The sequence below is a fragment of the Simochromis diagramma genome, unplaced genomic scaffold (assembly GCF_900408965.1).
Source record: "Simochromis diagramma unplaced genomic scaffold, fSimDia1.1 OVJJ01000753.1, whole genome shotgun sequence".
In the NCBI taxonomy this organism is placed as follows: domain Eukaryota; kingdom Metazoa; phylum Chordata; class Actinopteri; order Cichliformes; family Cichlidae; genus Simochromis; species Simochromis diagramma.
Window position 1 is genome coordinate 5,738,575 of NW_024387523.1, and position 23,994 is coordinate 5,762,568.

Below are 23,994 nucleotides of genomic sequence, written 5' to 3' on the forward strand. Positions count from 1 at the left end.
CTTGTGGGCCTATTGTGCTCATTCATGCGAGGATTTTGTAAAGACTTTGGGTGTCCCACTCCTGTTTTTCTGTTCCGCAAAGATGCTCCCAAGTGCTGCTGTGAGCCTCAGATGGACCGTTTGGTAAAGTTAGCATCTGGACAGACTTTACAGCATTATTTTTATTGTGTGACCTGCATAATTAGAACAAAAAGCAGAATGAAATGGCTCTTAAACAGATAAGCATAAAATCTAAGGAGTTATTGGGGCTTCTTTTTTATTAGCCTTTTATGCCTTTCCTTATTTTTCTGCCATGTGAGCATACACACTTGCCAGCCACTTTAGTTGTTTAGTTGCTTAGTTGTATATATCATATATCTATAAGCAGCCAATCACAAGCCAGCAACTCGGTACATTTAGGCATGCAGACATGGTCAAGATGACCCTGAATGTGGCCTGGTTGTTGGTGCCAGACAGCCTGGACTGAGCGTTTAGGAAAATTCTGTGATTTTCACACACAACCATCTCTGACCCAAAAAAGTGAAAATGTCCAATGAACTTACCGTTCTATGGGCGAGGTCACAGGAAAATTGACTTCCTCAGGGAGAGGAAAGCAACATTAACTCAAATAACCACTTGTTAAAACCAAGGTAGGCAGAAGACCATCTCTTGAAGCAGATGGGCTACAGTAGCAGAAGACTACACTAGGTGCCTTTCTTATCAGCTGAGAACAGGAAGGTGAGGGTTTAAAAACAACAGAAGATTGTAGAACAGAAAGCTCTACAAATTGTCCCCTTGACTGCACCAAAATAGTTGAGAGAAGTATCTGTTTTGTAAAGTGGAACAGAGAAATTGCTAATATGAGCACAGTCTATCTAGCAGCTGTGAGTGAATGTTAGCGCAGTCATCATCCTCACAAGCAGTGCAACTTTGTTTACTAGCTGGTTCTGTCACAGGCACAAATTCACACATTATCAACCACCACTGGATGAATATGTTCATCTGAGTGTGGCTGCTTACTTTTTGCAATTTGTTCAGCTGCCAAAAAAGAAATATGTGCTTTTTCTAAAGTTGCTTTCCTGAGCTTGTATTCTTCAACGTTTCACGGTTCAAGGTCTTTAAGCTCCAGGTGCTTTGTGATGAAAAGGAGCTTTAGCTTAGCTGGATTCATGACTTCAGGTGACAGGTGACACATTTTTGTTTTCTGTTGCTGTTCTCAGTTAAACCAAAGTTGAGATGACTTTGATTAGTTTAGCTGATTTGGGCTTAGCCCCACTTGATAAAGTAGTAAAAATGCATCTGTTGTCACTAGCTAGGTAGGCTAGCGGCTGGAATGTGTATCAGGTGAGTCCTGAGGAAAGTGATCAAAGTGAGTGATGGACAACAGATTTATGTGATTTATGTGATATGTCACAGTCATATGAGGTTTTATTGGCCCAAATGTTGAATGCGCGTCTTTATTTTATGGCATAGTTGGTCACATATGTAGTTACAGACGTTTTTAATGATACGCCTAACGTTTTTTTGGTTTATCATCAGGTCATACCTGTTTCAGGTGTATTTTAATGAATTTAAAGGCATTTTACTTCATAATGTAAAATGGCTTTTTTTGGTTCCTTCTTTCTATTGTTTGCTATATTGAAATAAAAGAAGTGCAGAATGACATCTGACCTGCGTGCATCAAAGCTTTTTTCTACTGTTTGTACTCCAGCTCGAGTTGACCTGCTGTCTTACTTTTATCAGTGCCATCACAGTTATTTTTTTCTCTAATAATTAGTCAGTGAAATGAGATCAGGTGGATTTCTGTTCTGCCCTGGAAGAGGTCAAAGCAAGCAGACAGTCAGCGTCTTCTTCAGCCTGAGGCTGCAACTCACTGCATTAGTCAGCAAATCTGGCGGTTTGTGTTTGGATAGCGGCCTGGATTGTTTCTGTGCTGAGGGGAAAAACCACATGCAAGCTGAGCGGCCACTTTGCTATTCGCAAAGTGGCCGAATGAGTTGCTGGTGTTTCTTGAATACTGAGTGTTCAATTTGGCGTGGACAGGAAAATGAAGAGGTTCAAATGTGATAGCAGCCCTCAGGACATCATCCAGAAAGTAACATGATCAAATATTCAGGAACACAGTCAGCAAGTTCAGTGATCATTCAAAAGCAAATGAGATTGCTGGCATCCTGCAGGTTGACCTCACTGATGCCTCATTTGCAGCCCTCATCGCCCTTTGGCGAAGTTTGTAGCTTAAAGCAGTAGCCGGTTCACTCCATCTCAAACCGTAATCTAGATCCTTATTTATTTTACACTTGTGTACCCTGAACTCTGTTGTAGCTACACCCATTAGGCTTAGCTTAGCAAAAAGCCTGGAAAGCAAAGAGCATAATTCTGCATTGCTATGCTGCACCACTGTTTAACATGTTTGATCCATACAAATCGAAAAGTGTAACGGGGTCATGTGGGGATTTGCGCGTGGCTACTTTTTAGTAGCTGTTCAGTGCCACAGCTGGAGAATGAAACCTATGAAACATGTTAATTAGCTAGCTTTTGAGGCGCTAGTAGGTTGATTTTTTATTTATTTTTTATCTTTGGCAGAATGAGGATCAGCTAAGCTAACTGTGTGTTGGCTGTTTTATTCTCTGCTCTTTGTTTTTTGCGGCATACCGACTCATTTCTGCCTTTTGGGGTTAATTAAGTCTTTGGTTAAACTTGCTTAAGAATTTTGATTTAACATAAAGTAAAGAAGGCTGCTAGTTGTTTAAAAAAGGTAAAACCAACTTGTTTACGTTGTCTGTTTGAAGCACTGTAAAATATGTGTGGGAACATCTTTGCCTTGTTTGATGCTAAACCCTTAGTCACTGTGTAGTTTCACTTGGATTTGATCTAATGGTCTCATCCTGTGAAGGAACTAAAACTATTTACATGTGAGTAAATAGATAACAGATAAATCTGGGATGATTTACTAATCATTAACTCATTAGTCAATAAATTTCAGTTTTGAAATGGTTATTTATTAAGGCAAAGGCTGATTAGGTTCCAGTGCTTGCACCTGGGCATTTTCACTGCAATGTATCCTTAAGCCACTTAACACTGATCTATAAATTATTCAAGCATAAAAAAGGCAGATGGACGAGTGTTGTGTTTACACTAAGACAGTTTAGCAAAGACACTGAAATGCAGTTGGGCTGCATTTCAGTGTCTTGAACCTAGGGCTGCTCAATTAATCGAATTTTAATCACGATTACGATCTGGGCTTTCAACGATCATTAAAAATGACTGAGCCGATTATTAGCCCCTCCCTCATTTATCCGCGACACCTTAAAGGTCGGTCCGTGAAAATATTGCCGGGCATAAACCGGTCCGTGGCGCAAAAAAAGGTTGGAGACCGCTGATTAAGAGGACCCGAGGGAAGCTCGGAAAGCTAAGCAGAAGTTATTTGGAAAAGAGAGGTAAAAAAAAAACTTCAGTGGTGTTGCACACTATTTCATATTATTTTTTAAAGTCATTGTTAACCCTTTAAAGCCGGTCAGAGCAGCACGCTCCGTTTTGTGTAACTATTTTTAAATCCCTGTAGAACCAGAACTGTGTAAGCTAGCGCAATAAACCGGAGGAGTGGTACTTACATCTGATGCCATCAGCTTGTCCTCGGTCACGGTTTCCTTCCACATAAAGCTTTGCAAAAACTGCATAAAAAGCGCTTGCAGAAACAAAAACACAATATTCCAGAAACACCCTTTGCCGATCCGATCAGCTGTTCGTAACACTTCCCACAGTTAAACAGATGTCAGCGCGAACTGTCACATGTCCGCCATTTCCTGCCCGAAACCGGAAGTGACGTCATTTTCGCGGAAATTGTAGTTTTTTTTTACTTGTAGGCCTTAAAAGCCTATACTGGTCATGTTTGACTTTTCTGAATAGTTTCTGGGATGCTTAGAACTCGAATTGCACTGCTGGAAATAGTTTATTTTGATGCACATGCTGTTTTCTTTGCAAATTTGCATCATAGGATTGTTTTTTCGTTTTTCCTGCAGTATATAAAAATTGATGTATCTCCAAAATAAAACTAAAACACTAAGACACTCAAAATAAATTTCCTGTTGTTGTAAACTATTTTTTGCAACTTTTTTGTATTTAAAGTTTTGAGGGATAAACCTCTTAAATTTCTCAAAGTAGAAATATATGTAAAAAAAACCAAAAACGATTTTCAATTTTTTTTTGTAGTTTATTGCACTTTTTTGCAATTAATGTAGTTACTATGGACTTAATGAATGCATACATATTATTAAAATATGAGCTATAACAGTTGTATAGCAACTTGAAATGCTCCCACAAATGGCACTACAACATGTAAAAAATATAATATAAGCTCTGGCGGACTTGGTTCTATAGTAGGTCTTAAGGGTTAAATAAATATCGTCAAATAATCAAGATCTCAATTTCAGTGAAAATAATCGTGATTATCATTTTTGCCATAATCGAGCAGCCCTACTTGAACCCTTAATAAAGTCCCCTGTCTGCAGCCGTGACTCTGTCTCACTTCATGCCGATAATAAGTGCTTGTTAACCATTGGTAGATGTGGACACTTGAAGGCTTTCTTATAGCTGTGTATTGATCGGCACCTGAACTCATGCACTAGTTTGTTAGTCGAGTCAGGAGCATACGGGAGGTTGATGGGTTTTAATTTTTTTAATTAGTTTTTGTTCTGTGTGTGTTTTTCTGTAGCCTCTGATGCCAAGGAGCAGCAGTTTTGGATCAGCCAGCTCCAAGCATGTGCCAGACGTCACTCTGACAGCAGTGCCAAGGTAAAAGACACACACACACACACACACACACACACACACACACACACACACACACACACACACACACACACACACACACACACAGAAACATGTTATAAACATGACCCTGGTCTAAGCTCTTGGTGTCTGTTGCTGAGGAAGATAAGTCAGCAGAGAACCTTGACATTTCCCTCGAGATTAATGTTCTGTTGTGTGTCTGTTTATAAAGGCCTGAAATAGAATACTGTTGCAAACTCATACTGGGTTCAGTACAAAGTTTTTTTTGTTGTTTTTGTTCATTTATTTTTGACAGGAGTAGGATTTTCCTCAGGTGGAAACCTCTGTGCAGCGTACCTAAAGGAATTCCTGCCCTCTTTCTTTTTATTCTGCTTTTAAGCGGCTGGCTTTGAGCAAATGGAAAAGTGACAGATTTCTTCCTGTCATTTTAAGTTTTAATTGGTCTCTTAATTAACGACCCATCACAAGATACAGTCTAGATCATAATACTCCTGATCTTATTTAGTCGTGAACTGGATTAATTTGTCCCAGATTTGGCTGTTTGCGAGCTTCCTTAACTTCTCAGTTGATTTTAATTGACAATAAAATCTTTCTTTCAGCACTTCGCGCGCTACAATAACCTGTGACTTGCTATGGATTGTGAGCCAGATGAGCTACTACTGTTTTTATTATTTCCTCCTGTCATTGATTCGTAGTCATAGTGCACTAAAATATCATTTTTTCCGCTTCTTTAAAAACAAAAAAACAAGTGACTTCAAAGAGTTATTGGGTTATAGCTTCCCAAAGCGTTTGTGTTATAGCAGGAAAAACAACAATGAACTCCGGCTGCATCCTGAATTTCAAAGTGAGTGTAGTACATTGGCTCTTGTACTTATTTGACAATGATCTTGGATGGTGATGAAACAAACTGAAATGGATGACATGAAAGTAATAGTGCTGAATAGTTTTAACCTCGACACACTGCGCGTGGCATCTTCTTTCGGGTGATTTACAGAGGTTTGTTACATTTTCCGATTCTTCTCTGCACTCGCCCTATGAATGCTCATCACAGTGAGCAAATCTGCAGTCAGAAGACTTTATTAAATGCCATCCAGATAAATGCCACATCTCTGCCGACAACAAGTACTGTTACGTTTCCAGATGAACTCTGTGCCTCTGACTTTGTGAGCGACTCATTCTAAAAGGAAACAAATAATATGAAAAAGAAAGTGAACGAGACATACAGAAATGTGTTAATGTACGCAAGAAATAAAATGAAAACGGCAACAAAAGTGAGGCTGACACCCTTTGCCCAACTCATCTCATCTGTCTTGTGAAGCTTTGCCTGCTGATTAATCTGAGAATATTTTTAGTCCTTCCTTTGATTTAGTGATTTAGGGAAATATTGTGTAGTAGAGCGCTCCTGCTGCTTTAATAAAGGATGCATGTGCAGCTAAGAGTCCCTGGCGTCACTGTCCTCTTCTTATCTCTGTATGCTCACTCCAGATGGATTACTGAGTTGGGTGCATTATAACTACCTTCATCAAAAACTGTATTTTTTTTTCCAAATATGGATTTCATGGAATAATGTTTGGGCCATTGCTTCTTTGGGGGTTTAGTGTGGTCGTCAAGGGATTAGGTCTATGTGTGTCGGTGTGTGCGTGCTGCCTGTATCTCTGTGGGGTGTATCCCCATTCGCCTGATCCAGTGGAGAATGAGGCTTGTTATAGAGCTCCTTGTGGAGCTCCACAGCCGGTGGTGACAGTGTGAAAATCAGCAGTGCATGAACAAGAGAAAAAATCCAAACTGTGTTATTTCTGCAAACTTTTGGTATTAAAGTTAGGTTTTTGCGTCAGATTGCAGTTACTCAGAATGTACTTCATCGTTTGTTTTTTGAGTAAAGTTTAGAGCTGATCCTATTAGCCACTTCATTATATGAACATCTGTACAAACTGTTAGTTTGGAGAAGCTTGTTTGAGGCTATCACTATCTGGTACTGCAACACTGGAATATGTAGAGTTCACAGCGTTTATCTTTTGAATTATCTCTTTTGTGTCTCGTAAAATTGCAGCAGTAAGGTAACAACTTTTGCTCTGAGGGTGAGGTTTCTGATTTCTGGTTTGTTTTGGACTTTTTCCAAGTTTCACTCTTTGTTTTCCAAACAATTTGGGATCTTCCATGAAAGCTAAGGTCAAATGCAGTAATCTGCTAGATACCAAAGTATTTTGAGGTGCCATCTTTGCGAATGATATCAACCCACAGGAAAGAACACCCACCAGTGATACACATTGCCAAGGGGTTGCTAAGTGGACTTCTGGGCTAATTTATATTCTTGAACATAGATAAAGCCTACAGGATAAAAAGAGAAACAAACTTTTAGATTTAGATTTTAATCACCATAATATTTTACTTGTAATGCAAAGATTTTTGAGTGTAGTGATTTTCCTGGCATCTTTTTCACTTTAGCTTCATGAATAGAAAAGAAATACTTGTGTATGTATTCACTATGTTTGCATACTAAATTTGCAGAACTTTAAAGATGACTTTTAAGATGAAATTTGTATTTTTATACATTTTTTTCTACTGTTCTTTGCTCTTTGGAAGCAGCTGCTTTTTTCAAATAGGTTTTCTTCCTTTTTACTTAGTTTATGCTTTTTGTTTCAGGTGAGGAAGCTAAAGGGCTCAGATGAACACTTGAGTGTGGAAAGAGCAGGAGGAGGCCAGGAGCTGCTGGTGAGTAAATGACAGACAAATATCACACACACACACACACACACACACACACACACACACACACACACACACACACACACACACACACACACACACACACACACAGGTTCACCTTCAAATGCTTCAAATGTTAAACCATGAGAGAGAAAACTTCTGTTGTTCCTTGAGCGTAGATATCAGTCTGCTGCATATAGCTCCCTACAAAATCCAGATTTTGTGCGTCTTTTTCAACAATTAAATAGTTTACAGCCTCATTATGTTGCCTGTTTGCCAACTGTTATTCAACATGTAGCTCTTCAACACATCAAACCGCTGCACAGCTGGAGCGGGGGGGGATTCCAATTACTCTGCTTGGCCATAATGAGAAAAGCAATCAAAAGATGGGAGAAAATTGGATAAGTAAGGAAAAAATGGAAAGACAATGCGCTCTATCACTCTTTTCCCTTCTGGCCTGTGGAGCTGAGTAGCCGTTTTGTTCCCGTTCGGTGACTGCGGGGCATTTCCACGGCAGCAGCTGTTATTACTGTACGCAGTGCTGTGGTCTAATCCGTCCCTGAGCCTCGGTGTCTGCCTCACAGATCGTTATTGCAGCCACTCCGTTGATGAGGCAGCTGGCGGTGGAGGCGCAGCCACATCTCCGATAACTCACCTCTGTGACACAAAAAGTGTGTCGGGAAAGATTTATTACAAACAGAGGCGAATGATTTCGTTTCCTTGTGAGTTTTTATGGAAAAAGATGTTGATCCATTAAAGGTGCAGTCAAAAATGGCTTTTATTTTGAAGTAGTGCAAGAATATGCTTGTGTGCCATGCTTCTAATCAGTAGGAGGTATGTGCAGATATCCTTTGGGCTGGACAAAACAGTCTGAATTAATGACAGTTTGTACGGCACGTTTGTGATGATATGTCACTTTATTGCCCAACGTGGTGCTGTGCGTTATGCGCAGATATTTCTGCCTTGATCTTGTCTGTCTGAAAGGTTGTTCTAGATTTCTTCAGTTGCAACTTTGGAAACCTAAGCTGTGGCTTCATGTCCTTTTTTAGCCCTCAGTCAGAGACTGGACACAGAACCCCTGAAATCAGTCTGTAGGGGAAGATTTTGTAATCTTGGAGCAGTGGGGAAGTGGTTGCTGGAGGTTGCTGATAGTCTGTAGTTGATATTAGTAACAAAAATATATGGTGCAGCACTGAAAACCACCTTGAGATTGCTTTGGTTGTTAGCAGATTGCTAACATTTCCTGTAGTTTGCCTGTAAGACACTGACTTGTCAGCAAAAATAGCAATCCGTCAATTAATATTATTCTGATACATCGTTAGGGTGTGTGTGCGTGTGTGTGTGCGTGCGTGCGTGCGTGCGTGCGTGTGTGTGTGCATTTGTAAAGCTATACCTGTAATCTCCATAATACCAAAACCCCTGAAAAGCCAGCAAAGTGCACCATGATGAGAGCCAGAAACCAATATTGAACTAAGGTGCGTACACAAGCATAGATGGCAGCCGGCAGTGTGGTAATTGTGCTATGAGAACAACTCTACCCCCATCAAAAACTTCCCAATCTTCACAGTTCAAACATATAACAAAAAGTGTTGATGAGGTGATGAGAACTCAAAAGTCCAGAAACCCCAGTTGGTCACAACCAATAGCAAAAACCAACAAGCTGAGAACACCAGCGTTCTGTGAGAGAACCATGCAGGAAAGTCTGAACACACGGTATAAGTCAACCAATACTGCAGAAGCCGAAAGGCAGAAAGCGATCCGAAGACCAAGTGGGACAGTAGCTACCCCAACCCAGGGGCTGCCGCACAGCTCCAACAGTGCGTGATGACCAATCCCACAAGGCGTCCACCCCAGGCTGTGACAGCTCCTGCACCCCTACCAGTCCTTGAAATGAGAGGCACCTACCACACCCTAAAGAGCCAGGCACAGGGACAAGGCAACGTGCCTGCAGGGAGGCCCCAGGGAATGCACCTCACAGGCCAACACAACGTGGGGAAGAGAAGGGAAGGGAGCCACAGAGCCAAGTCAGAAAGAACCGGCAGCCCCCACCCTCCTTCCGGTCCAACTGCTCCACATATCCAGTGCCACTCCCAGCCTGCCCGGAGCCAAGAGAAAACGCAGCAGAAAGGCATTTACTTTTAACTACATGTAAATTTATTCTGAGGCTGTCACAGCCATCACCTCTCTGCCCCTCGATGTCAGCATTATAAACGCAGGATACAAGCAGTTCAGTGTGAAGTACATTCGCTCAGCAGGAAAATACATGTAATCTTCAACCCTAGCTAACCTTTATTATTGTCCGTATTTCTTATTTTAATGATAAAAATTATTATTTTGTTTCCTGTTTTGTTTGATTAAACTGTATTTACACCCAGAGCCATCCCCGATATCCTCCGAAACTCACTATTCGACCACTGAGACATGTAAACCTTTTGCCACTGTTAAAAGATTAAACCTTCTATTTCGGTATGGCTTTGTAGAAAACTTGATGGTTATTATTTACGGAGGCATGTGCATTCACATTGCTCTATATTCCAAGCTAATAACATTTTAAAATGTGATATTTAATCAGTTTTCCTTCCATCATGCTTTAGTCTTGCGCTGTAACTAATAATCATCAGTCTTATGATGTGTGTCATCACCACCATTCATCGACTGGACTGATCGCAACAGAGTTTACTGCTAGAAAGCGTGTTCTTCATTTCCTGTAAACACATTTACACATCTTTATCAATAAATGGATATCTATCCCAGTCACAAACACGCCTATGAGCATGAGGCCGGTAAAGAGAGACTGCATTGTTAGACATGATGAGGTCTAAAGGTTAAAAAAATGAAGCATGCTAATGTTGTGCTACTTTGTTTGTGTGCTGTAAAAGGGAGTGATGAGGGGCAGTAGAACTGAACCAAGTGATGTAACTAGGCTGTTTTTCCTTTGTGTGTGTGGGGTTTTTTTTTTTTTGGTCTGCAGAATTACTCAAAGATTTATGGACAGATCTCAACGGAAATTTAAACTTTGAACTTACAAAATTTTGTGGCGGGGCGCTTAACCATTTCATTTTGTGCCATATATAATACATAAAGATCATTCAAAAGTGAGGTTTTGCTGTTAAAATGTGTTTCCTGTTTTAACCTGCTTTGTTGATAATCTAGTGAAAGTGCAGAATAAATACATCATCTTTCTCTGTGCAGCCACGTTGTTTGCATCACATACAGCTTCCAGTCTAAGAAAGCCCCATGTTCAACAAAGCACTAACTCTTAAATGAATGAATAGACACTTATATCTCTTCGCCTGAGGATCTTCCCATCATTTCCCACAGGACAAGTTGACCTTGTTTATTGCAGTGCGGCCAAAATATCAGAGGTCGCATCTGTTGGAGTCAGCAAACAGGGTTCCCCTTTCCAGCCACAGCTGAGTCCTGCAGGTAGCCGGCTCCAGCATTCTGTCATGATAGTCTAAATTCACGTGACATGGCTTCAGAGTTTCTCTGTAAAAGCCTTTGAAGTTATCAAGCTGATTAGCAGTCTGATAAATTGGCCAGTGACCTTATTATTTCTTTTGTTGTGAAGCTGGAAAGGTGCAAACACCCCTCCTGAGGGCACAAGAAGGCAAAATATGCCCTGTGAGTTAGACTGACACAGCTGTTTCTGCTCGATTAAAGAAACTGCGTTTGACCTAAGCCTTTGAATAGACTTTGATCAGTTCACACTTGAAAGTTTTTCATAGTGGACACCCACCTCGTCAAAGTAATGGGCCACATCTGTTAACAAGTCAGTCAGAAATTTCTTCACTCCTACATACTCCCTGGTGTATAGTAAGTTATATTGTTGCAAATGAAAGCATTTAAGAACCACAGCAGTTAAAGAGCGTTGTTTTCCAGTGTGTAAAGGGCACCAACTCTCTGTTAGCTCAATGACTACAATTTCATTTTAATTCAGTTTCACTTATATAAGGCCAAATTACAGCAGCCTTCACCTCATAGTGCTTTATTGTTGGGTAAAAACCCTAAAAAGGTGGAGAGAAAACCACAACTGCATGAGCAAGTACTTAACGACTGAGAGAACTAAAAACTCTGGTATTACCATCAGCACCAAATCTGTGTGCTGGGAGCTTCATGGCTTCGGTTTTGGTGGCCTAACAGCTGCAGGTGTAATGTGTCTGTGGCACAGTACTTTTTTTTTTTGTCCATTTAGTGTCTCAGTATTGAGCTATTTTCAGACACTCTAACCAAGTTTATTGCTGAATAGCAAGTTGTTTGTAATAAGTGTCTTTCCCTGTGGTGCTGACTTTCCTGTCTACTCCTGATGCCTCGCAGAGGGCCAGGTCTGCCCACGCAAGTGTTGTTGTAAAGATAGGACTTCTGTACCACAGCGTTAGACTAACAGGAAGTGTACCGAGGCCACCTTCTTTGAACGAGCCCTGTCCCCCAGTAAGACCTGTAAGACCTCTACTAACTTCACTTAAGTGAAGTTAGTAAAGTATAATCACATTAACTTTGCAATTGCTGAGTTATTTATTTATTTATTTAACTTAACGATTTCAGCAGTTAATTTTAGATAGAAGTGAAATGGTAAGAGAGGAATGCACTTATCTAAAAGAGCTCTAATTATGTAAATACACGTCTGTCCTCCTTCCTTCCAGCTCTGGCCCTCCTTTTTCTTTACAGCTTTCTTATTTTTTTCTGTTGCAGTTTATTAAAGTGCTTTGGGGCTCTGTGCCAGTTTTTGGAGGACAAAACCTCAGCGTCTCTATCTGTTCACACTCCCGAAACACTGTCTTTTCCTCATACTCATAGCTCGTGGCTTAGCCGCGCACAATACAACAATGTACTCTCCCGTAAGCTGATTATTTTCTGTTAGAACTGCTTCACAAGTACCGACCTTCAGTACCTCCCTCTGCTTAGACTTTGGTGATGCATCTAATCAGAAGGAAAATATTCTTAACTTGTGAGCAGTTTTATTATCTGAAAAGAAGAGGGAGTGACCCCCTGATTATCTGTGTGGTATGTAACAACGGCAGGTTCGTGATGGGTTTGATCCTCTCTGTTACTGCAGAGTGAGCAGCATCTCTCCCAAAAACGGGAAGGCCATTTGTTTCCCTCTCATTGTGTGGTGCTCTGGGGTGGAAGTTGTTTATTTGATCCATTTTATTTTCACCGCTGCTGTGACCAGACCTCTGTGGTCTTCTGGGGGATAAATCTGCGCTGCCTCTCTGCTGCAGTATACTAATGGAGAGCAGGGGCAGGAGAGAGAGATACTGGTCTGACATCGCTGCCTGTGTGAGCGTGGAGGTCAGCGAAGTGAGGAGACAAGAGTCACAGAGGGGGAAGCAAAGGAGGCATCAAAATGAAAGATGTGATGTGACTTAAGCTTTGCCGCAGAGGGAAACAAAACAACAAAAAGGCTGATTCTATCTTTTGATAAAACTCAGCTGAGGTACCCACCGCCTATCAATTCACATGCTTGTATGAGAAAAAATGTTTTTAGGTAACAGTTTTACTGGGGAACAACAAGACGCATGACACATCACACTGTGTCAACATTTATTTAACACAAATTAATCCAAAATGCAATGACTCCATGATTCAGTTGTTGGCAGAGCCACCTTTAAGCTGTTTTGGATTTTATCAGTATCTCACATTGTTATGGACGAAAGTTCATTGAGGTTTGCAGGCATCCGTCTATGCACAGCTCACTTTAGGTCCCACCTGCAGTTGATTGGATTAAGCACTTGACTTTGACTGATGTCCAAACCGCCATCATTTAATCTGGAAGTTTTCTGGCTTCCTCTTTGGACACATTTGTTTCATTTTCTTCAGTTGGACTCTCTCCTGCAGGGTTTTCCCTTGCAATTGATTTATTAACGTACACATGGTGGTTAGAACAGAACAGGAGGCTGGCACATATCCCATAAATCCAATGGTAAATTAGTGTTTTCACATATTGGTAAATAGGGGCTATGACCACTTTCAGGCCAGATTTACCTGCCAGACTGATGGCCTCATATTTGACTGTAAAATACTTTGGTATGTTTCCAAGTTTTCTCTTTGACCGCAAGGTGTTCAGGTCCTGTGGCTGCAAAACAGGCCCCAACCAGTGTCTGACAGTTGGTATGCTGTGCTTGTTTTTTGCTGTGCAAATGTGAGCAAATATCTCCACTTTGGTCTCATCGGTCTTAAGGAGAATCTTGGCTTTTTTGGCTTTGCTGTCATGCTCATTTTAGAGAGAAAACGGTTGCTGTTTTTCCAAATAGTTCTGCCATGAACGTTTAACATACTGCGGCCTGTAGAGTCTCATCAGTTAGTTAAGTGCAGTTGATAAGCAGCGCCCGGCTGCTACTTACTCTCTTAGTTCCTAAGAAAGCAGTAAGGGTGTACTTCACACACTGCTCCTGCTACTATATTTTACAAATAATTAATATGCTTTAATACGTGTTGTTCATATGAGCTTGTATTTACCTAACTTCAAGACCAGCTTAGGACCAGTTCATTTTTCTTCCATTATGTCCTGATATGTAATATCTTAAATTGAAAGAGGTTGTACTTTTTTTACCACATGACTGTAGCACAAATCATTGTACGATTGTGTGTCACTGGATGAAAGTGGCGTGTAGTGCTCAGTAAGATTAGTACGGTTTAAGTAACAGTTCATTTACCAGGACTTACCCAGTGAGCTTAAAGGTTTTAAGGCGTTGGTTGTGATGAGTTGGAAGTGACTGATCCGTGTCACTAGGTGACATCATAATAAAACGCACAACATTAACACTAGCATGAAGCTCATGAACATAAAACTACTCTCCATTTATGTGTAATAGTGAATACATCTTACTAAACCCTTATTTAATTATTTTTTAATCATTATGTATAGATTTTTTATTTTTTATTTTCCTTTACTTTTTCCTTTACATCATCATGTTCCTGTCATCTTTAAATCCCATCTTCCAGGGCTCCTCTTCCTCTGGTCGGACCCGTAGTTTCTCCCTCCTTCCCCACCTAACACCAACTTCATCCCCGGGATCTCCGAGGCACCTGGGTCACCCCGCCACACCCAGCAACATCGTCACGATCACTCACCACAAATCTCCAGCTGCAGCTCGACGAGCCAAGAGTCAATACCCAGGCCGGCTGCTGGAGGTCAAAGAGGTGGGTGGAGAAATCGTAGCAGTAACAACACGCCTTTTGACTTATGAGTGGGCATATGTTTTCACCTTTTAGATTTATTGAATGCAGTTTCCTTCTTCAGTACACTTTCTTTCTGAATTTTTCCCTTAAAAGAAACTGGCTTTAATTATATATTACAAGAACTAAGTTAAAGAATAGTTTTATTTTTCCAGAAAATGTTATTTATTAATTGATAAATTACATAAAGAAACAAGAACCCAACAAGAGCTTAACCTATCATGGCGTGTTTGTGTCAGTTTCTGTCTGACACAAGTGAATCGCGGGAAGGAAACCTCCTCTTCCTCCTATTCCTCCTCTTCCACTGTAATCTCGGCAGTTCTTTTCTCTGTTTTTACTGGAGACGGTCACTCCTTAACATCTCTTTTTCATTATAAAGATTATTCAGCTGTGTCTGTCCACTGCTTGAGGGTATCCAACACAGTTTTGTACTAATTCTCTGTAATGGCTTTTTTATTAATGCCAGCAGTGAGCAGTGTTTTCCAAAGACAGGATTTGGTATTTGGTATTCCACCTAAGGAAATACTTTCTATAGTCTGACTCATAAGAGGCTGTTTTCAAAGGTTTTTACAGACTGGTTATCTAGTAATTATATTTAATTTTAGTATTTTTGTGTCCATTAGCAGAAATGTTTTACTTTGAAAAACTAAAGCCCCTCTGCGGTGTAACGCTCTGTTGAAGTAGCAGAAGTCTGTCATTCGGATGTGGGTCACTTTAACATTAATGCTCGTCACAGCTTCATTCAAGCTTAACAACAACAGAGCCATGGCGCACACGAGACGGGACAGTACATCAAGTGATGTATAATGCATCACATCACAGTAGACAAACATGAGTGTTCAGAGATTTCTTTTTTCCATCATTTTATTGCTGTTAAGGGGATTTTTTTTTTCCCTAGAAAAACTGATAATTTCTTAGCTTTTTTCGTGAGCTGAGTAAATCAGACAACAGGGAATCTTGTGAGTGCCTGACATTTTACTGATTTTCAAGCACATAGATTTAGCAATTTAATATTTAGAAATTGTGTAATTGCAAATAAATCAAATCAAATCACTTTTATTGTCACATCACATGTGCAGGTACACTGGTACAGTACATGCGAGTGAAATTCTTGTGTGCGAGCTTCACAAGCAACAGAGGTGTGCAAAAAAAAAAAAATACAATAACATAAAACAAGCAAAATATAAGAATGGCTAAATCTGAGAGTAATAAATATATGTACAATATATATTACAGTAAAGGCAGAAATATCAAACATTTATTTCTTACAGCTTCTTCCATGTAAATAGTAGGGGTGCAACGATATTCGTATAGATATTGATATACCGTTCGATACAATGCTTTCGGTTCGGTACGCATATGTATCGAACAATACAAAATTTGTAATTTATTTTATCAACTTTCCTCCTGACGATGCTGTCTGTGTTGAGCACTCAGTGAATCTGCGTTCGACTACTCCGCCTAGGCTGCACTGTCGAGCGCAGATCCACTGAGCGCTCAACACAGACAGCATCGTCAGAAGGAAGAGCGCAGGGCAAGCTAGCGAGACAGAAGTTAAGCTCTCCTTGCAACATGGCAAATTGAACCTCCCCCACCCTCATTCAGATCTGGCGTTTGGAACTATTTTGGTTTTCATGTGACGTATGACCCTGAAGTCATGGACTAAAGTAAAACAGTATGTTGGATGTGCCACGCAATGCTCAATTACATGGGTGGGAACTAGTGTGTTAGCGCAGTTAGCTCGTTAACGTGTTGGCCGTCTAGCCCCACGCACGGGGCGATCAGGGGTAGCTTGTTAACGGAGATTTGCCGTGTTGTGGCGTTAAGGTCATTTCAACGAAATTAACCTGAAAGCACTAGTGGGAACACAACGAATATGACTGCACATTTACGCCGACATCATTCTAGTGCAAGACAAGTGAAGCAGACAAAACAACAAGCATGCATGCTACAAACTTTACCCGAGTCATTTAGACAGCTGTTAGCACATGATTCTCCTTATGGACTGATTATGCTCTGAGAATATAGCCCAGAAGAAGCGTATAGTATAGCTTTTATTTTGGAAAGAGACATTTCTCTGTAATAAACTCTCTTTTCCAAAGATGAGTGATTCCTCAATCAGATACAGGGCTCGCAATATCGCTAGCCCGACGTCCTGGAGCTAGCGATTTTTCCAGTCGGGCTACCAAAATCTATCTCTTCCCTGCCCGTCGGCCTATCGTAGGAAGGAAAAATATATGTCAATGCTTTTGCATTCTTTCAGAAATGTAGCTGGGTAATTATGTCATTGGCATCGGTGAGCCACTGTCAATATGTGACATATTGAAATCACGTTTGAATTTGCGCTTGTTTTTTGCTTTCACTTTGCAATCACGCGAACTGTGTATAGAGAGCGTCAGCACTGATTGGTGAGTGATGATAATTTGTGCACCAATTCCTCTGACATCGTCTTATTAATCGTTAGCTTACTATGCAAACATGACAAGTGAAATCTCCCGCAGCAAGCTTAAACATGTGAGAGGTTGATCGCGCAGAGAATCGCTGAGCTTATGTGAGTGCTTGTGTAAAAGCAGCAGGATATATATTTCAGTTCTGCTGAGCCAAATAAGACAGGTCAGGGTGAAGAAGTGACAGCCAAAGAAAAGCTTACCACAAAACGGAAAAGTTATGACAAATCAGACTATAAGGCAAAAAGAAAGTGCAGCTTTATGGTTTCATGGACAAAAGAATTTCTGTGGCTGCAATATGATGAGCTAAATAACCAGGGCTGCACATAAGTGGTCCGCAGGTGCGCATTCGCTGTCAAAATAAAAAACATGCACAAGGGTTAGGGTTAAATTTAAAAACTGTACTTTTGAGTTAAAATATATATTTCTAATTTTAATAAATGACAAATTAAAAAGGCATGAACATTTTTTTTTGTATCGAAAAAAATATCAAACCGTGACACCAAAGTATCGAACCGAACCGTGAATTTTGTGTATCGTTGCACCCCTAGTAAATAGTTATAGATTTTATTTATTTTACCCACAGTATCTTGCATAACTGTGCAGCTGATTGAAATTATGCTTCGTGAATAGTTGAGCATATATACTGCAGGGATTTGTGTTCTCCTGCAGTAGAGACTGAGAGAAGTAGATGGGTAGCATTCCTCTGGTAAGAAACAACAGCATGGACACAGATACAAAGCACTGTATATAAAGGCTATAAGGCTATAGCTACGTTGAAGCTAACAGATAATTCAGCCGCTTGTTTTGTTTTCTCATCAATTGTTATTGCGACTTTTATAAGAAGGAGCCAGAGTGTTCATTGTGAGCTGGACATTGAAAAGAGCACGCTGTCTACTTTGACGTATGAAAAGCTGATGCGATTTATATCAAAGTGAAGAAATACGTGTTTAAAAGTGGCGTAAAGACATGCAGCAGGGTGGATGATGAGGAAATTATGGTTCAGCGGTGGTAACGTGTTAGCAGTGCGTGGGCAGGTTTGGCCTCCCCGTCTACCTGCAGTGAGTGTGTGCTGTCAGATGAGGGTATTGTGAAAATATGTGGTATTACTGATCTGTGGGCTACTCTTTCTTGGTGCTGATGCTTGGTTGCTGGTCTAGCAGCCAGTTGCAGAGAAGAGTGAAGTAATAACATTTGACTGATGCACAGAATCATCCATGTTGAGCATCAAGGTGTTGGGATTTGAGAATTGCACAGGAATTCTTTCCAGTGGTCAAAAACCCCTAATCACAGGCAAATACCTCCCCAAATGGGCATTTAAATTAAGCATGTTTTATATAATATCATTTTATATTTGTCACCCTTTATACTGTGAAGCCTCAAATATAATATACAATATAATTGTCCCACAAATAATCATTTTTCCAGCATGCATACAACATATGAACTAGGGTCCCGGCTTCCTCCTGGCATTTCCGACAGGTGTCATCGTCAGCAAGCTTCAACCTGACTAGCTTACTATGAGTCCAGTACTTTCTGTGAAGCAACTTGTATTGGATAAGCTGAGATTGTGCTTCACGTGACCAAACATACCACGATGAAAACAGCTTCTTCCAACTATCCCCTAAAATCTGAATTCCCCCCCTGAGCCTGGAATTCTGATTAACTGGAAAGTTTTCCAGTTTTTAATTGATACAGACTAGTTGTTGGTTGTCTTTTCTCCTTATTTCACCCAAACTTCAGGTTAAAAAGCCAATCTATAGCCCGAAAGTCCATTGCAAGGCCTGGGTTTGAGTCCAATTCAGGCCATTTCCTATGTGTTAGCTCCCCCCTCTCTTGACTTTTTTCTCATCTACTTTCCTATCCTATCAAAATAAAGCCGAAAAAGAATTTTTATTTATTTATTTTTTTTAAAGCTGTGCTATATTTTCTGTGACCTTTGTCTTCAGAGATTGTAAAAGTCTCAGGTGAGACACTGGTGCAGTGAGTTCAGCAGATATTTCTGGCATCTTGGCAGGCCTGACACTGACTGCAGTGTGCTCACACTTTACTGTAAGTTCAGCATGGTTGGCATTTTTATTGCATATATATCAATACTGATTAACGTGGCTGGTGACAGAAGCAGTTTGTGCAATCATCAATTTGCAAAAAAAAAAAGCTAGAGAAAAGACTAAACTGTAAACCGTTGATATTCCACGCAGTGTTGCCCGGTTCATCCCTGAAAGTGTGTACTGTACTAATGCTACGTTTAAACAGTTTTATGATTTCTGTGAGTTAAAACTTGGAAGCACAGCGTAAGTTAATTAAAAAAAATCTCCTCACTTGACATTTCCGGTAACTTTTGCTGTAGTTTGAAGTTCAAATCCTCATTAATTCTCCCCGCCTCATTCACCAGTCCTGTCAGTTCTAGTTACCACTTTGTCCCCATGTGCTACATCTCTGTACTCTCAGAACGGTCGTTCACTCTTTGCCGCTTATCTTTCCAGAGAAGATTGTTTTGTTTTTTTTCTCCCTTCTTTTCTCCCATCACTTCTTAATAGGCTTGTCTGCAGCTGATTTAAATTGATTAATTGCACAACATTAGGCTTGAAGCAAAACTAATAGACACAATGAAGACATGATTGTATGCTTGGCTGGTGAACTATACAGCCTTTTGCTGCTGCGGTTTTGCTTTCACCCCTTTTTTGTTTAGAGACAAAATGTTCTTTTCGGATTATTGCCAAGCAGCTGTGCATCTGGTCGCTAAATTATGGAGAGATGATGACAGGAGGAAACATGGACAAAGAGAGACAAGAGGCTTTCTAAATGTAAAATACTTCTGCCCATGTAAACTGTTGGTACTGAGAATGGAAAGAGAGGCTGACAGGTATGAAGTCATGCCGGCCATGTCAGAAAATGTTTGTTTATCTTTATAAGAGACTTTGTGATATGTTTTTGTCTTTTAATTATGCAAACCTAAATTAAGACCTCAAAAATTATTGAATATTTTAATTTTCACTCTTTTTTTTGTTGCGTGTTTCATTCCCTAATTGTGGTGCAAGCAATTGTATGTGAAAGTGTGTAGTGACAAACCGACTGAGCATTACATGAGTGCAGTTCCCATTAAGTAGTCTGTGTAATCAGCCATGCAATGCATTTGGTTTGCACTGCTCAATTCACATAGAGCTAATCCAGGGGAGCATATGCAAGTCAGGGAATCTGATATGGCACAGCGCCTTTGGAAATTTGTTAAAACAAACCATAAATGGGTTTTTTCAGCCTGAAAATTGGGGCAAATTATGTCTGTCCATCCATTTTTCAATCGACTTTGTGGGCGCACTGGAGTCTGTCTCAGCTGTAGTACTGTGACAACCTGGCCAGGTCACCAGTCTGTTGATCGGCTTTTGGCATTGTTTCTCACCTCACATCTTTTCAGAAATATATATTTCCTTTCTCCATGAACTGGAATCTGCTGATATCCAGCATATTTATTCATTAACAATACACGCGCAGTGTCGCAAAACTCTCAGCGACATGCTAGCATAGTGTGGAAGCCCTTCATGAATCAATTTGCAAGTAAAACGCAGCAGAGCTGCCACAGAAGCGTGCACAACAATAAACCTCGGAACCAGCTACAAGCTTGCAGCCTCGGTATGAGCAAAGGATCAAATCAGGTACAGGAAAATTATGGAGATGAGTGAAAAAGTGAAAAGGATGGATGACCTGTTATCTGGAGAAGTTCTAAGCCTACTGGAAATTGATGCATTGGAAGTATCTGATATGTTTTTGTTGTATGACGTATGTTGTTCATTCAGTTCATTTTCAGTTCATTTTTTGCATGTCTTTACAGAAGCAGAGCACTTTTTTTGTTTTATTTTGATGTCAGAAGATCCTGTAAGTTACTGCATTTGGGGAAAATTGTGAAGTTTGTTTTATTGTGAAAAGACAATTTTGCTTTAAAGTACATTTTTATTTGTGTATGCTGTCAGTAATTGGTCAAGAAAATTACAATCTGCAAAAATGTGAAAGATCTGAAAAGCGGGGACCTTCAGATGTTTGCTATTTTTAACTTTAAATCATTATTTCAGCCATGAGTCGGGCTGACTGTGTTGCTCAGCTGAAGGTTACAGGGATAAGAAGACAATCTTTGACCTGTGGATTTCTGAGCTTTGGACCGGAATGACAAAGACAGTTCATTTACTGTCTTCTTTGAGCTCGGACAAAGGAGCTTTATGTGACGCCTACCAAAGAGGAGATGTTTGTTTGTTTTTTTGCCTAATAACTTGTCGTGTAATTGACATTTCACTGGAGCATCTGTTAACCTTGAGTCACTGTGCCGCCCAACACTAAACGGTGTATTAAAGCCTGCCGTTTAACTCAACAGTTTCCCCTGCATGCGAGTCTGAAGACACTCTTTGGAGGAGCATCAATGTTTCATGTGGAGATCTTTCTTTTAAGCCTTTCTTGCTCGCTGAAAACCTGGCTGACTTCGACTTGTTAAATTCCCCATTCAAGATGCGCCACGCTGTGCGTCTGTCTCCCCATGCTAAGAATATCACGCCTAAAGGATTCACTCTGTGACAGAAAAAGAAGCTAGTGATCAGTATGAGTGCAGGATCATTTCTCACCTCTCAGGAGCAGAGTGTCTCTCCTCAGAATGAACCAGGGACAGTTTGAGTAAATAACAAGCAGATGGTGTGATCATTAAGCAAAACAAACATTCCTCTGGTGCCCGCCTTTCCTCCACAGACAGAAAACAAGGCCCTCTGTGATGCATGATTCATCCTCTGTAAGGCTTCACATTCTTTTGGTCCGGAAGAATTAGGTTGCTTCTTTCTGTGACCTGATTCATATCTACCATTATTTAGCTCCTCTCCATCTCTCTTCATGTCTTCTCTTCCACTTCTCCTCCTGCCTTCCCTTCTTCCTCTTGTCATTTGTTGTTTTCCAGCCTTTATTCGTAACAGGCCAGTACACTGGAGCTGATAGTACAGGAGTCTGCTTGTGCTGTGATTTATACACAACTACACACTGTAGAGGCCAGAAAGCTGCTGCATGCTGATTACATAGTGGATTTATGATCAAACAGCAGCATCTGGGATGTTTTGTTGTACATCCAATTTATTTTCTGGTTACTACAGCTGATAATATTCATAAACACCACTCTTTTGCTTCCTGTAAGGCTCTCTATCACAGCTTTTTCCACCATAATGTGAATCATGCTTGGATTGGTCCTTTACCTGGAACTAGTTTGAAGTGGGAGACCTTACCAGGGGCAAATTGCCCCTGACCTTGTAGATGCAATGTTCACTAAGGCACACAAACCCTCTCTCACAAGCTATCCAAACCTTCCTGGACCCTTTGTTGAATCATGAATTAACTGTGACCACATTTTGCGGGAGATGAGTTCAGTTTCACAGGCCTGATAATAAATCACTTAATAAATAAAACCTGTGATACAAAGTGAAGTAGGCTAAATAATCTCACAAAGCCTGAGAACAGCTGAGAAATCATTGACATCTTTTAGCTTGAAAATTGTTATAAAGCCATTTCTTTGGGACTCCAGTGAGCCACGGTAAGAGCCGTCATCCACAAATGGAGAAAACTTGTGACAGTGGTGAACTTTCCCAGGAGTGGCCAACCTACCAAACTTATCTCATCAATGACTAATCCAGGAGCTCACAAAAGAACGCAGAATAACATCGGCAGGCCTCGCATGCGTCAGCTAAGGATTAGAATTCATGATTCAACAATAAGAAAGGGAGTGGGCCAAAAATAGCGTCCATGGAAAAGTTTGTATTTGCCAAAAAAGTCTTGATGGTTCCCAAGACTTTTGGAAAAATATTCTGTGGTCTGATGAGACCCAAGCTGAATGTTTTGGCAGGTTTGAACAGTACTAACAAAGAACATTATACTAACAGTCAAACATGGTGGTGGTAGTGTGATGGTGTGGGGCTGCTTCTGGACCTTCTGCTGTCTACCAAGAAATCCTGAAGGAGACTATCCAACCATCAGTCTGTACACTGAAGCTCAACGGCGCTTGGGTTATGTAGCACAACAATAATGTAAAACACACCAACAAGTAGGGCTGGGCTATATCATACCGTTCACGGTAATACCGGTGTAATTTTGGGCAATGATAGGAAAATGAAATATCGCGATAGAATATGAGTAAAACGCGCATGCGCAGTGCCTATGTTTATATACGCACATGGCGGCGACGCAGAATGAGAAGAGCGAATTGGTTTGTAAAAATGCTGCAACTTCAGTGGTGTGGAACTGGTTTAGCTTTCGTCCGTCAGATACACAACAAAGCACTATTTTTGGTATGCTAGCGGGCCGTCGTTATTACCGTGTTGTTTGGAAAATACGGCACACTTAAAATCAATCCTTTGATTTTTCTGAAAATCGACAGTGCCCCTTATGTATGAATTCTGGTTATGTTTACTGACCTCGAAACGATTTTACATGGTACACGGCGCTCGAAAATCTGTCAAATGTTTTAGTACGACTTTGCTAAGCCACGAAGCCGCACCGCTTGATGGATTGCCGGAGCATTACGGCTATTGTAGGCAGGAGCCTCGCGGAGTGATACGTACTGCGCTTCAACATAATATTACCGTATTGTGTGTGTGTATAACCTCTTTTTAAGTTTTGTGGATATTGTACATGGTTATATGGATATGTCGGCCAATTCCACTGGAAATGCCTTTTGGTTAAACTGTCAGCAAGGAATTTGCACTGTTACGTTTTTATATAACTTTAATGCACATAAAAAAAACAGCTGCTTGTTTAAGTGAAAATACATTGATGGGGTTTTTTGCACTAATAAAGTTGTGGAGTTGTAAAGTATTTTGTCTAGTGTCAATTATATCGTTATCGCAAATTTTCAAATGTATATCGTGATAAATATTTT

General features: G+C 40.5%; 1 protein-coding gene across 2 annotated transcripts in view; it reads left to right on the forward strand.

The window, feature by feature from the left end:
* LOC120726889 (oxysterol-binding protein-related protein 10) overlaps nt 1–23,994 on the forward strand; it is a 97,717-nt gene that overhangs the window by 31,889 nt on the left and 41,834 nt on the right. For both annotated transcript variants that reach the window (XM_040020909.1, XM_040020908.1), the window contains exons 3-5: nt 4,691–4,770; nt 7,411–7,479; nt 14,419–14,616. In XM_040020909.1, coding sequence (XP_039876843.1) covers nt 4,691–4,770; nt 7,411–7,479; nt 14,419–14,616 — 347 coding nt within the window. The remainder of the gene's footprint in view (nt 1–4,690; nt 4,771–7,410; nt 7,480–14,418; nt 14,617–23,994) is intronic.